Below are 14570 nucleotides of genomic sequence, written 5' to 3' on the forward strand. Positions count from 1 at the left end.
ACCAACAATGGAGAAGGGTTCCTTTCTCCCCACAACCCCACCAACATTTGTTATTGTGTGATTTCTTGATAGCAGCCATTCTTTGTGGGGTGAGGTGAAATCTCAGTGTTGTTTTAATCTGCATCTCTCGAATGATCAGTGATGTGGAAATAAAGTGTTTGTAGATGGGGAGGGGAGGAGGGGGTGAAGGGAGGGCAGGGACAAGGCAAAAAATGAGAACCAAGACCTGTCATGTAGAGGTACAAGATCCCAACAATGAATGTAACTGTACTGTATCCCTAAAATGTACCAATAAACTCAATTAAAGCTGAAAAAAATAATAAATAATAAAAATTTTTTAAAAAGCTGGGCAGCATCACCAAGCCACAGCTCCCAACCATCCCCATGATCAAGAGGTGTTCCACAGTGTGTTATGTGGCTGAACAGGAATGAACCTTAAAACTATACTCGGTAAAGGAGGCCAGATGTATATTGTACAATCCCATTTATGAATGTGTAGCATACACATATACTACACATGTGCAGTACAAGGTAAATCCAGGTGGACAGAGAGTAGATTAATGGTTCCTAGAGAAGAGGAAACAGGAAGTAACTCCTAACTCATGTGGAGATTCGCTTTGTAGTGATGAAATTATTCTAAAACTGATTATGGTAGGATTATTATACTAAAAAAGCTGAACATTTTAAAAGAGTGAAGTGTGCAAATAATGCTATGCAAATAATATCCTGTATGGAAAGATGGAGAGATGGAAAAGGTGGGAAAGAGAAAAAAAAGATCTCTGTGATCACACTGTGTCTCAGAAGGGTCAGGCAGGCTTGCAAAGGGGGAAGGCTGAATAAGCAAGGCAGTCCTTCACACCAAGACGATGGCTCACTGCCATCTTTCACTGAACCGTCTTCTCACTCCGAATAACAAGAGGTTAAGACAGAACAAAACATTCAGCATGCTTCACATGCAAATGGAGAAACTTTATCCTTCAAACTAAGGAAGGAAAATACAAATATAAGAAGGACTAACCTGTTAGCAGCAAGCAATAGCAGGGGGCATCAGTTACATTTTCTGGGTCCAATCTGTGCACATCCTGATGATGCTACAAGGGCACAGCCAGGACTCTCAGTGGAGAAAGGAATGAGAATGAATAAAGGGCCGTGGGTTTGGACCCTGTGACATACCATAGGCTCCACCCAGGTGGAGGTGGAAGGACCTGGACAAAGGAGAGGATTCCACAGGGGTCCAGCAAAGAGATGACCAGGGAGCTGTGCTCCGCAGAGGACCTTCCCAGACATTCCCCAGGGATCTCAACAACACTCACCCTTCCAGAACCAGTAGACGCCATTCAAGTGCCACCACTAGTGAGGGGCAAGGAACAGGGCAAAGAACATAGAGGGAAGATATAACACAAGGATTGGGGGGTATCTCTAGGGAAGTGGGGTACAGCAGGAGAAGTATCAGCTTAGAAAAGCCCACAAGAAAAGGCCCCAAGACCAATACTATCCCAGGGTTCTGGCTGGGGCTCTCCTTCCCAGAGTTTAGAAAGCCAAAACACCTCCAAATCCCCAGCTCAGGCTTCATTCATAGAGCACCAGGAGATACTGATGTTCTCCACAACACTGTTCACTGAAGTTACTATAGACAGCTAAGTTAGGTAGAAATATTCTAGGCAGTCAGACAGGGCAAGGCCCAGGAAGGAGTTAGAGCAGAAGATGAGAACACATTACAACTGCGGCTGGAGGCGCATCCACTGAAGGCCAGACCTCGAGAGAAAGACAAAATGATAATATACTATAATTGGTATCACCTTGCCCAGTACAGTCTAGTAGACATCAGTCACCCAGATGGGAGACCAGGACCTCCTGATCCAACCCTCCTAAAAAGGTCCTTGTTCATGTACACCTGCTAGACGAATGCTACTGCTTCCCCACTGGATCAGTGTTATCTAAGCAGCTGTACTTATAATCGTATTGGTTGATCACAGTTTTGATCCACATTGTAGCCACCTCGTGATTTGCTCTCTAAAACTTCCTCTAAGAAATGGCCTTGTTGGGGTCCTCTCTTGTCTCTCATTAGTTATCTCACCCAATAAAGTTTTCCTGCTCTTAACCTCCATTGTTCCTTAGAACTCTGCATACCTGACATTTAGCAGGTTGAGAGTTACATTTATTTCCCCTGTCAAAGTCATTCCACAAACACTGCACCAATGCTGGTGCCAGAAGGAAAGGACAGCAGCAAAGGCATGCTGGCCCTGCCCTCAGCTTGCTTTCACAAAGTGGATGATCCCTTAGGACACAGGTGGACCCTTGACAAGAGAAGACAGGAAACAGCAGGTGTCACAAGGCCATTGGGTTCTGACAAGAGGTGGCTCTTCCTGCGGACCCTGGGGGCTTTCTAGTTTGCATCTGGAGCCCCTCCACAAAGGTCCTGGCTTGAAAACAAAGCTGGAATACAGACCACACAGCTTTGTTTTTCTTTAATTAAAGGCTAAATTGCAGTAGGTGAAAATGTAGATGAGTGAAACAGTGAAGAGAGAAAATAAAAGTGTGGGAAGAAGTAAATCCAGCTGCAATGCTCTGAGCATCATAAAACAAATGAAAAATTCTATGGCCACGTTTAGGATGAAACACTTGCCTGTACTTCCAACGTGTGAAGTAAACAGGCAAATCACCTCATCAGCTCTGGTTTACAGTTCATCCACCTCCATCCAGGGTGCAGTCAGAACTCAATGCCCCCATTGGGTTCAGCAGTGCTTTTCTGGATTATGAATTAAATTAGCAGCTGAATTCACCATTAGGCTCACTTTAACATAAAGTGATGCTCCCCAGGTTTATAAAATATGTTCATAAAAAGTAACTTTTCCAAGGAAATTAACTTTAGAGGGCTTCGGAGGAAAATGTGCAAAAAGTCATCACTGCAACAGTAGGCAATTCACTGTCACCTCCGCCTACAGCGCCATCTGGGTGTGCAACTGCAGGGGGAGGTGGTCACTGGGGCCCACACCAAACGGGCTCCCAGGGACCTGGTGCCCCCACTGGGCTGTGAGCTCCTGCAACAGGGACTAAACTGTGTCTCCTGCCACACAACTCAGAGCCCCAGAGCACTGAGAGTCCACAGGGACCAGGATGATCACTGAGCCAGAGGGAGAGCAGCTTCACATACTGCTCTTAGATTGGTCTCAAAAACCACATTTTTACAATGTTTTTCCCCCAGATGACAAAAGCAATGTCTGTTTATTACAAAAAATCTAGGAAATATGAGTGAGAAAAAAGCTGGAGGCATCATACCAAGAAGCACCCCGGTTCTGCGGAGCTGTGCCAGTGCTCACCCAGCGCCTGCCCGCCCCTCCTCGCCACCCCTCATCCAGCTGCTCCCGTCCCCTGTCCCCACCAACCTCACCATCTTTTCCTCCATGACCATCTGACATCTCTAAAGAAATGCTTCTCAGACAGCAGGACCTGGGGGAGTATCTCTGCCTTTGGGCCACCAAGACACCAGTCCATGGTCACAGGACCCCTGCACAAACCCACTTTGCCCCTTTTCCCAGAAACCTGCCACTGGACAAGGGCAGCACTGACCCCAGTCCCACAGCAACATGCTGGTGCTGTCCCACCTCACGCCTCTGCTGCACACCCTCTTCTCCCGGCGGCCTCCTACCACATCTCAGCAGCTGAACCCCAGCATCTCCTCTCTTCCTGAGCACGTCCATTTCTTCCATGAATTCAGCCCTGTGGACAGCAGTGCTGGAGCACCTGCCAGGCACACCACCAGTCAGTCACTGCCAGCATCTTTCAGGACATGGGAGACCTTGCCCACACCTCACCCTACTCGGTCAGCCTAGACCCTGGTAGCCCTGACTCTGGATAACTACCACGCCAGCTGCCTCCAGCCCTGGGACAGTCCCTGTTGTTGCCATCAGGAAAGAACCCAGAGCCCCACACCCAGCCCTCTAGCCCTCCCTGATTCATGCATGCTCCCTCCTGTGCAGCCAGGCAGCTCTTCTTTCCTGTCACTTTCTCCAATGCAGAGCACAAGGGTGTCTGTAATAAATGCCTCATGATAACTTCCCTTGGCCCTCCCTGGGCTATCCCTGCTTCTTCTTGCTTTGCTCTTCCTTGCAGCACGGCAGTCTCTGAGTCCCACTTTGGCCCCATCTCCCACATGTCTCAGCTCCATCCCAAGATCTGAGTGAGCCATGGCATGGCACAGAGCATGATAAATGGAAGTGAAAGGTCTGATCAGGTAGCCCATGATCAGAACACAAATCAGCCCCCAGCCTAAACTTCTGTGTGAGGTCTCAGCAGCTATGAAGCATGGGCTGCCACATCACTACATAGCCTCAGGTCCCGCTCCAGCTCACCTCCGCCCTAGTGCCCCTGGACACTGCCCATCCGCCCAATTTGTCCTCAACCCCCTCCAGGAAGGCCTGCAGCCCATCTGCAAAACTCCCCACGCCCTGTACAAGTGCCAGGAGGAACCTCCCCTCCCTCCCTTCAGGTTCAATTTGATGGCATCTAAGTCAAAATTGAGCTTCCCTTGTCCACCTGCTGTGAGCTCCCTAGTCCCTCTACTGTGTGCTGGTCACAGGGTCCTAGGGGCACAAGCCCATGGCTGGCATCTGGCAGCAGTAACACAGCTCACCTCTGCACTCAGTCCCCAGTGCAGCAGCACTGAGACAGGACTAGGGGAGGTGGCCAGATCATGAGGGCTCTTCCCTCACTGGCAGATTAACCCACGGATGAACTCCTAGTTAGTGGGTGCCGGGAACACGCAGAGCCTGGATGGAGAAGGAAGTCCCTGGACCGTGTCCTTGATGATATACTCTGTCCCCACCTGTCTCTCCACCTGCTTCCCAGTCCCAGCGGCCGCTCTTTTCACCTCGTGTTGTCCTGACTCCCAAAGCCCAGAAAAGATGGCACCAAGGACCCTAGGCTGATACCACGAGCCAGGACAAGCCTTTCCTCTTTGAGGTCAGTGGCGCGCATGCATTTTGTCACAGGGACAGAAAGTTCGCTCACAGAGGGCAAACCCTAGACACGAGCAAGAACACCCAGGAGGGTCATGGAGGCCTGGAACACCAGGGAATATGGGGCCAGAAAGAGCTCTACCCTGATCAGGGGGCCTAGGGGGGCCCAGCCATCCAGAGCCACAGGGCCAAGAGAGGTGCAGCTTCCTCACTGCAGCCCACATGGGAAGGCAGGCGGCATGGTAAGGGGCTCGCCACCAGGCTGGTCTCCGCCTGTCCGGCCCCAGTCTCACAGCATCCCTGCCCTTGTTCTGCTGCAGAGAAAGCCCACAGCTGTTTTAAGCATCTGCCCTGTGATGACCCTCAGCACCCGGGCTGGAACTTCCATACCAATTCCCAGAAACAGGAAACATATTGCAGAAATGGAGAACGAAATGACTAGGGACACTCAGAACAAAAGTCTGGGCCCCCACAGGGCCACAGAAATGGGAAGAGCACAGCGGTCACTCCCACGGCCTCTCATCTCATCTGCCAAGGGACACCAAGGTGACCCCAAGGAAGCTGCTCTAGGAGGACCCCGGGAGAGGCAGTCAAGTGCAGGCTCTGGCAGCCAGCACAGGAGCGGATGCCTCCCAGCCCACAGCAGGCCCGCCTACAGCTGAGGTCAGTGGGCTCCGAGGCCGCAGGCCCTGCAAGGCCTGGGGTGTGGGCTTCTCCTGAGATAGGCAGTTACGAAGGCCACAGGGCACAGAGGGGAAGCGACCGCTATGGCAGTGAAGGCAGACTCAGGACACGAAGCCCTCGATACAAGCCTGGCTCTCTATGCATGAGCTGTGAGACTGTAAGCAGCTCAGCCTCCAAGCCAGTTTCCTCATCTGTAAGACAGGACTTCACAGTGCCTTCCACAATCCTGGCTGCAGTGAGGATGGGCCCAAGGCAAGCACTCAGCAAACAAACCCTAGCCTGAGGTGTCCTCAGCACCCTATGCCACCCTTTCTGGCCCACGGATACAGCACAGAACGCCTGCTCCAGGACTGCTCCTCGTAGATACCCTGCAATCCTCACAAGAAAGTCCTGTGTGCTTGGGGATTCCTGCTGTGGGGCCAGGCATGACAACACACCCCACCCACCCTTTGCCAACATCAGGATGCCCCCACAGTTGTTGGAGCTCCACAGCACCAGGAGGGCCGGCATCCATCAAGTCTCAGGGCTCAGCAGTGACAAGTAAGCATGGAAGGCCATGAGGATGGGGCCTGAAGGACAGAGAGAGGAGAGGCAGGTGTTCACTCTGGCCGCAGAGCCAAGACAGCCCTGTTCCCTTCATCCAGCTACATGCAGGTCAGGCTGGACCATAGCAGTGCAAAGAAAAGAAACCCAGAGACAAGTCCCTCCTCCTTGCTTCTGCTAAGCCCCTTTCCCTATCTGTACTGCAAGGAGAAAGCAGACTGCTTGCTGCTCTCAGGGTTTAAAATACACAATGTAGGAGACCAGGTATTTAGCTCAGGGGCACCGTCCCTACCTGGCAAGCACGAGGTCCTGAGTTCAATCCTCAGTACCAAGAAATAAAATACACAAAGTAACCCCAAATCATCAGGGATTTAGTTTTCTTTTTTTCCCCTCCACAGTACCAGAGATGAACCCAGGGGCTCTCTAACACTAAGCTACACCCCCAGGCCTTCATTTTTCAGACAGAGTCTCACTGAGAGGCTGAGGGTAGTCTCCAACTTGTGCTCCTCCTGCCTCAGCATCCCAAGTAGCTGAGATTACAGGTATGCAATGCTATGGCCAGCCAGGGATTTCGTTTTCAAAAATTATTTTTTTATTCAAAATTAACCCAAAAGAGTCAAGATTTGTTATATTATTGTTTTTAAGGTTTGTTATATTAGATGACTATGTAAGACAAAAACTATGATTCACATTAAATTTATTGTTCAAAATGAGACACACAGGGCCAGGGATTCAGCTCAGTGGTTCCACCACCTACCTCACAAACACAAGGTCCCAAGTTAGGAATACAGACAGTAACTGAGGGTGCACGTGTGGCTGCTTTCCCAGTACTAAAGAAAAAGAACCTCAAAATGAGATACCTATATTAATATGAAAGGTGCCCTGGGAAAAGACAAGTAAAACGAACTGTGTACCTAGCAAAACCCACCTACTAGTGCCTCCCGCGGCCCTTGAAACCCCCAGTGACTGCTTCCCCTGACAAACAGTGAAGGAGGAGAAACCCAAGTCCCCAGACACACAATCCCTGCCACGATGCAAACTCCTGAGCTAAAACGTGGAAAAACAGGAACAGGGTGCCATTTGGAATAAACAGTCATTTCAAAACCACTGGCAAGAAAATGCAGATTTTTTAAGAGCATAGGACAGCAAACCAGCCAGAGGCCACTGCTCAGAGTTTCTGACAATACAGGCAGGGCCTCCACTTAGTCCCCACATCGGAGCAGGATGCAGGACACAGGATGAACCATCCCAGTTCACTTCTGGTCCCCTGGGACTAAACACACCTTGCAGAAGCCACCCTGTGACCTCCAAGGCTGCTGACCAACACACTGCTGCCCATGGTCCACAGCAGGACTCTGCCAAGGGGCACGGAGGGCCACAGCAGCATCTCTCCAGCAAACACCCCTCAGCACCCTGCCTGTGCAGCAGACACAATTATCATCTCAGAGCTCTGGAGGTCAGAAGTTCAGCACGATGTCACCAGACTAAAGTCTCAGTGCCAGCCAGCTGCACTCCTTCCTGGAAGCTCCAGGGGAGAATCCATTTCCTGCTCATGCTGGCTATGGGCAGAATTCAGAGTTTTGCGGTTGTTGGACCAAGAACCCCATTGATTACTGTCTATACTTCAGCAGGCCACTCCCAGCTTCTAACAGCCACGCCATATTCCCTAGCCTCTCCTCTGTGCACAAGGCTAGCAACTGAGGACCAAGTCCATCTGAGGTGACATTCCTCCGAACACTCTGAGGAGCTCATGTGGTCACACTTGGCCCACCAGATAATCCAGGACAACGCCATGTGCAGGTCAGCTAAATGGTAACCTTAATTCCCCTTTGTCATGAACATATTCACAGGTTCCAGAAACAAGAGGGCAGGCGCTTTTAGGGGGCTACCGTTCTGCCTACCACACCCCATCCCTCAGGCCATAAGCCTGGAGATCAGATCCACCTGCATCCTCAAGTTCCACCTGCACCTTCACTCCCTCAACCCACAGCTTCTCCCTCTCCCTCATTTCCGATGCACTGCCTCACAACCTGCCCACTTCCTCTCTTGCCTCTCTTCCAGGCTGCCAAGTAGCATCCCAGTGTCACACCACTTGCTGCCAGGCACTTTAGAGCTTTCTCAAGGCTCTCAGGACTGAGGTCCCCTCTCAGATCCCCAGAGCCTGGCTTGTGCAAGCCCTCCTCCCTCCACGGAGGCAGTCTCCTCAGCAGGAGGGCTGTGTCCACCTCCCATCTCTGCAGGCAGCCTGGTTCCTCCTCCACTTCCAGGTCCCAGTGTAGGCGGGATGTCCTCCAGGAAGGTGTGACCATCCCACCCACGGAGGACCTTGCTATTCGGCCAAGGTGCCAGATCACCACCTGCAGACCCCTTTGGAATAGCCCTGGGCTCCTCCTCCCCCAGCCTCTGCAGGCCACATCTGCTACCCTGCATTCAGCACTGGCCCTGAGAACACGAAGGTCCTCGTGTCCCTTTGAATGATTTCATTATCTCCAGCAACTCCTGAAGATTCATCCTGGCCTGCTAAGCCAACTCTCTCCTCTGACTCCTTGTATCTCTGCTAGTAGGAGCTGAATGCCGTCAGGGCACAGCATTCCCCCCACTGCAGCCTAATCTCAAGCACCCAGGGCCTTGCCACCATCACACTTGCACACATCACACCTCACATACCCTGCCACATGCACAACCTCCAGCCAGTGAGCATACACTGCCAAGCGGGGCCGTGCTGAAACAGCAAACCTCAGCACCACGCTGAAAGGCTGCCTGTGTTTCCAAGCCCAGTGTGCAAGCATAGGTCTTGGCAGTTGAAGAGCGGCAGGAATTCCAACTGCGACTGCAGAAAGCAACAGCCCTTTGGGAGCCAAGTGAATTGATGGCCCAAGAAAGACCAGGCCCAGAGAGCCAGAGACTGGACCTTCTCGTTCTTATCAACCACCTACTGCCTTTCCCTCCACACCACTCTCACCTGGGGGTACGCGTGCCTGCAGCATCTCACACAACAGCCAAACTGAGCACAGGCCACACCACTCTGCTCAGGGCCCCCCACACCTCAGAGTAAGAGCGGCTGTCCACATCTGCATGGGACACACAGCTCTCCCCTCCCTCGGTTACAGCCACACCGGCCTCACTCCCAGAGTAGCACCTCCGCACTTGCTGGCCCCTCTGCCTGCACCACTCTTCCCCTAGCCACCCAGAGGGTTCCTCTCTCCTTCCTACAAACCCTTCCACAAATAGCACCTGCTGGCTGAGGGTGTCCCAGACCCTTTATCACCTGCTTCTGGATTTCCTAGCCCCCTCCCCTACACTAATGCCTCCCAACAGTTAGCCCTCTGTTAAGGTGTTCTCTGCTCTCCCACTCATGATAAACTGTGAGAGCAGAGATGCTGGTCTAGTTTGTTCATTAACATGACCCTCACACCTGGAGCCTGTCCTGGCATACAGTACGTGTTAAAGAAACATTTACTGGAAGAATGATCTCCAAGCGGCCTCTCCTTTCCTCACCAAATAGAATCAGGCTAGGCAAATAAATCTTCCTCTAGACGCCACGGACACTTCAGTCTAATGCCACGGAGGCAGAAACCAATGGCCCCAGGGCTGATGTGACCTCATGAATATTACACAGATGAGGCGGAAAAGGGGTAAAATCCACCCAATTCCTAGTGAAAGGTCTTTCCACCATACCACGCTTGCTAGCTCACGTGGAAAAGAAACTGCTAACAGCCTCAGCCATATAATCAACCTGATACCAAGGTGTGCACAGGACAGCATACGACCTTGGACAAATCACTTATTTCCTCCAAACTAATGTCAGTCTGAGCAACTGGACCAGTCTGGATCAACCACCACTGCTCAGTAATAACTATCAGAACGATGGGAGGTGAGTGAAGCGCATTCCCTAAATGTGCAGTGCTCACTTCCTGGTGAAGAATGCAAGCCGTGCATTTAGATTTAGCTCAGTGTTTCTGCCGCCTTCTTCAAAAGCACGAGGACCTGAGTTTGATCCCTGGTACCAAAAATATAAAACAAACAAATAATTAAAAATAGGACTTGGGTTCAAGCTGCATATAAGCAAGCCAGGCTTTATAAGGAGGAGCAGTCTGAAAAGGAAGAAAGATAAGCTCGATAAAAGGGAAGAAAGGAATACTCTGCTCAGCTCCTGGAGCACAGAATACAGAAGACCCAGAAGCCTAGCAGCACAGCGGAGGGCAAACTGCTAAGGAAGGACAGTCAGCAGAGGAAGCCAGGCAACTGAGCAGTGGTCTGCATATAAAGGGGCACAGAGGCTAAGCGAAAATGTCTACACACAGCATAGCATCGCGGGGGAAGACAACCATGCAGCTTTCAGCCAAGCCTGCCTCAGGAAGCATCGCCCGGAGGACAAAATATGTGTTACCCCTGGGAGACACAGACTTGTGGAGCACCAAGACCAGGAGTTGGCAAGCACTGAGGGCTTGATGAGAGTCAGCTGCACTATCAAGGACTTCTTATGGGCTGTGCTATGTAAAGGTCCCTTCACAGACTAGTGTCCTGTGGTAGGTACAGTCTCCCTCCTGCGCTTCCCTGGGTGAGATCAACACTCAATAAAGAGAAAGACCATGGAACCACTCGAAAGAGCAGGCAAAGCTGGGAGCTCTGGGTAAGTGAAGACTGAAAGGCAAATGGTATGCTGCTGTGAATCCTCCTCGGGGAGAATGCCAGCCTGTCGCCTGCAGCAGCAGCACTGCCAGGCGCGAGGACCACAGGATGGAAGGGGACCACGTGGGCTACACAGGCCTCTTGGTGGGCCTGACTCTCCCTCTGTCCTGGCCTCTCAGTGACAGTCACTAACAAATCTCAAGGCTCCAATACCATCAGCACCTGTCACACAGAAGCTGCTCTCAAAAGTTCCCGTGACACAGTACAGCACCAAACTCCAAGGAAAAAGAAAGTCTGTCTTTGGTAATGCAGGCTCTCATAGCAGAAGCTGGGCCTGTACTAGTTTCCTGTGGCTACCATAACAAATCCCCACAAATATGGTGACTGAACACATCAGCAATGTATCCTCTCCGCTGTGGAGAACAGACAGTGAAATTAAGGTACTGTCTCTAGAGGCAAAGTCTCTAGAGAGGACCCTTCCTTGGCACTTCTTGCTTCTGGTAGTTGCCAGCAACCCCTAACTTTCCCAGACTTGTAAACACATCACTCCAGTCCCTCCTTCTGTCTTCCCTGTATCTGTCTGTTTCTATCCCCAAATTTCCCTCATCTTAGGAGAATGCCAATCTTGGGATCAGGGCCTTTCCTGATCCACACAACCTCCTCTCAACTTGATTACTTCTGAAAAGATTGTAATTCTAAACAAGGTCCCATTTACAGATGCCAGACAGACATGAATGTAGGGACTGTTTAACCCAGTACAATAACAAACCAGCAAGAGACATAGTCTTCAATCCAAAGGTTTATTCACTGTTATAATACAACATGGCAGATCTTATATCTCACCTAATTGTTAAGATCTAATTAGAGTTTAGACTGGGGGAAATCAAAAATCTCAAGACCTGGAAGCAACACATAAAAGTTACAGTGCCATGCGGCTCCTTTTCCCTGGATTCCATGTTCCATACCACTTGTCCCTGTCACTTCTTGAACGTCTTATCCACCTCCACTCCAGAATCTTCACCTCATCTTGAACCCTGACACAGGTTTTGATGAAAGTTATTGTCCAAGAAAGCTCCATCCCGGTGGAGTAAAACAGGTTCCCTGATCACCTTCGGTGATGCACTTATCCTCTGAGTCACTGTGTCTGAGCAGTCAGAAACTCACTCCAGCCAACTCCTGACAGCTCTCATGACTATGCCGTGAACTCTAAAATTTACAATTCTACCACGCACACGGTGTCTATTACTAAACACAGGAGCACAAACCACTGTACTGTGCTTATGAAAGTTTTCAATATCTCAGGCTTTTTCGGGGCAGAACAAACTATGTTTTGAAATCTCGGATGGTGCCTGTTTCCAGTCTGCGCTCACCAGTAGCTGATTTTACCCCAGGCATTTTCCGTGTAAGGTCTCCTCATTCCCTAGGGCCCTGCGGGGCTCAGTGCCACACCAATCAGAGACGGGCTTTGGGCTGCACCTAGGTATTTAATTTTCCAGAGTGCACCCTGGCATTTAATTTTTAGGGGGGAAAAAATTTTTTTTTAATTTGCTTCCTGCTGCAGACACACTGGAGTTGGTGTTGAGACCCGAAAGTGGGAACACGGAAATTCACAGGGTACATCCAACGCTCTTGTGCTCAAGGCACAAGCAGCAGCTCACAAGGGCAACGAGAAGGCACCGCAAGTCGCTCAGAAGCACCACTCCTCTGCAGAAAGTGATCTCCCCAACAGGCACATCCGAGGCCGGATAGTTTCCCGACTGCCAAACTCTCCAGGACACGACCCGAATCAGTTGCCTTCAGTCTGGTCAGAGAGCCTAGGCAGAAGACAACCGGCCAGCTCCGGGGAAACTTAGGGCTGCTCGTCCTCCCTGCAAGCCTTGCTCCTGCGAGCGACCACTGTCACATCCCAGACCCCACGTTCCGACCCCTGAGCTCCCCCTGAGCCCCTCACAGCGCCCAGCAACCTCCAAGTCGCCGAAGTTCCCCTCCTTGGAGCCCAGATTCCCTCCCCAGACCCCGACTCCACCCTCAGCTCAGCCGGCCTACTGGGCCACCTGACCTCTGACCCCTGACCCTGACCCGGCTCTCCCTGTCACACCCACCTGCCCGGGACCTTGCTGGTGCTGCGCTTCCAGAACTGCTTCCTGGCCCCGTCGCTGGCCATGGCAGCTCCTCATCCCTCAGACCCGAGGCTCCGACACCCCGAGTGCAGCCGGCCGGCCCCAGCTGCCCTTTCTGGGTGGCCCCTAGGCGATCCCAGGACTCCTTGGGTCTGAGGCGCAGACCTCAGAGCCTCTTCCGCTTCTCTCAGGAAGTTGTGCCTCCGCGTTCCCGGAAGTCCCGCCTCCGCCCCAGGCGTGACGGCGTTAAAGGGCGACGTCGGGCTGTTTGCCAAGGTTTCCTAAGTCCTGCTTTCCCGCTGCTTCGTGGGCGATCTGGCCTGCCCGGAGCTCTGCTCCGCGGACCCCAGCCGGCCAGGGATAGATCCGCGCGGTGACACGGATGGAGCATGTGCGAGGGCGTCAGGCACGCTTCACCCGCAGAAGGCGGAGCCCGGAGGCGGGAGGGGTGCGCCTGGCCGCTTAGGGCCGAGGGGCGCTTCACGCGGGAAATACGGGACTCCGAAGACTGGCGTGCAAATACGAAGTTTTACAATGATTACATTTTGAATAATACCGTGAATACATAGGGTTGAATAGGATACATTGTTAAAACTTTCCACATGTCTATTTACTTTTTTATGGATTTATCTTATCCCCCCCATAAAATACTGCACCTAAATTTTTTTTCCCCTCAAAAACGTTTGACAGTCTTTATAAGTACTTTCAACAATTTTTCGGGTGTTATTCGTTGTTAACGTAGCTGCCAGAAAACTTGAAATACATACGTAGTTTGCGTTATATAAATGGCCTTGGACGGGACTGTGAGAGCAGGGAATTTTAAAGCAAAAATGTAATTATTTTCTTGGACCTCCTGCATGTTAGGCAAGTGCCCCACTGCTGCGCCACATCCTAGCACCTGATTATATCTCTTGATTAAAGTTCTTCCATGCCTCTTTATCTACTGATAATAACATTTATTTAGGACTTGCTGTGGTCTCTTATGTGTTATCTTAGTCATATGCCAACCTTGTGCTCAAAACACAGCACAGTGGGCTCTCCGAACTGCTCAGTGGTAAGAGCAGGTCCTTCTGCTGCTCCTTGTACACGTCACGCAGCACCTGCCAGACTGCATTTTTATTCTCTACGCCTACTTTTAGTTTGTGAGATGCAGCCAAGTGGGACTTGTATCATTCCAACCTATCTATAGCAGCAGCTCCAGCACCTCACACAGTGAGCCTTCTGCTAGTGCCTGTCACGAAGACAACCACAGGAACTCTTAAGGATCCCCTTTTGGCGCAGCTGTAAAAACTCCCCAGGAATCTCCACAGGGCAATCTCCTGGCACCTCTAGGTCCTTGGGGCTTCTTTAAAACGTAGCTTTATAAACTCTCCCGGAATCCTGTCCCTACCCAAGGACAGAATGTCCAGAGTTATGGTAACAGTGAACCTAGAGGACCGTTTCCTGACTTAGCTGGAATTACATATCCTGGAATTCTAGTAGGGCTTGGGAATGCCCCCAACGATCTCTTCCCCTACGTCCCCAGATATAGGCTCCTAATAGCCTCAAGGATCCCCTGCAGACACTGTCGGACCGAGAGCATTCTCTCCGGTTCTGTCTGGCTGATTGCAAGAATCAGTGAGTGAGGAAGGAG

At 51.2% G+C, this 14570-nt stretch overlaps 1 protein-coding gene across 2 annotated transcripts in view; it reads right to left on the reverse strand.

The window, feature by feature from the left end:
• The window catches only part of Tbc1d22a (TBC1 domain family member 22A), a 323373-nt gene extending 309941 nt beyond the window's left edge, over window positions 1-13432 (reverse strand). The window contains exon 1 of one of the 2 annotated variants that reach the window (XM_010634302.3): window positions 12920-13432. In XM_010634302.3, coding sequence (XP_010632604.1) covers window positions 12920-12981 — 62 coding nt within the window. In that variant the 5' untranslated portion in view covers window positions 12982-13432. The remainder of the gene's footprint in view (window positions 1-12919) is intronic. The other variant, XM_033766172.1, reaches the window with a different exon arrangement.
• Between the last annotated feature and the right edge of the window lie 1138 nt (window positions 13433-14570).

The sequence above is a fragment of the Fukomys damarensis genome, unplaced genomic scaffold (assembly GCF_012274545.1).
Source record: "Fukomys damarensis isolate Sample0158 unplaced genomic scaffold, DMR_v1.0_HiC HiC_scaffold_19, whole genome shotgun sequence".
Taxonomy (NCBI): domain Eukaryota; kingdom Metazoa; phylum Chordata; class Mammalia; order Rodentia; family Bathyergidae; genus Fukomys; species Fukomys damarensis.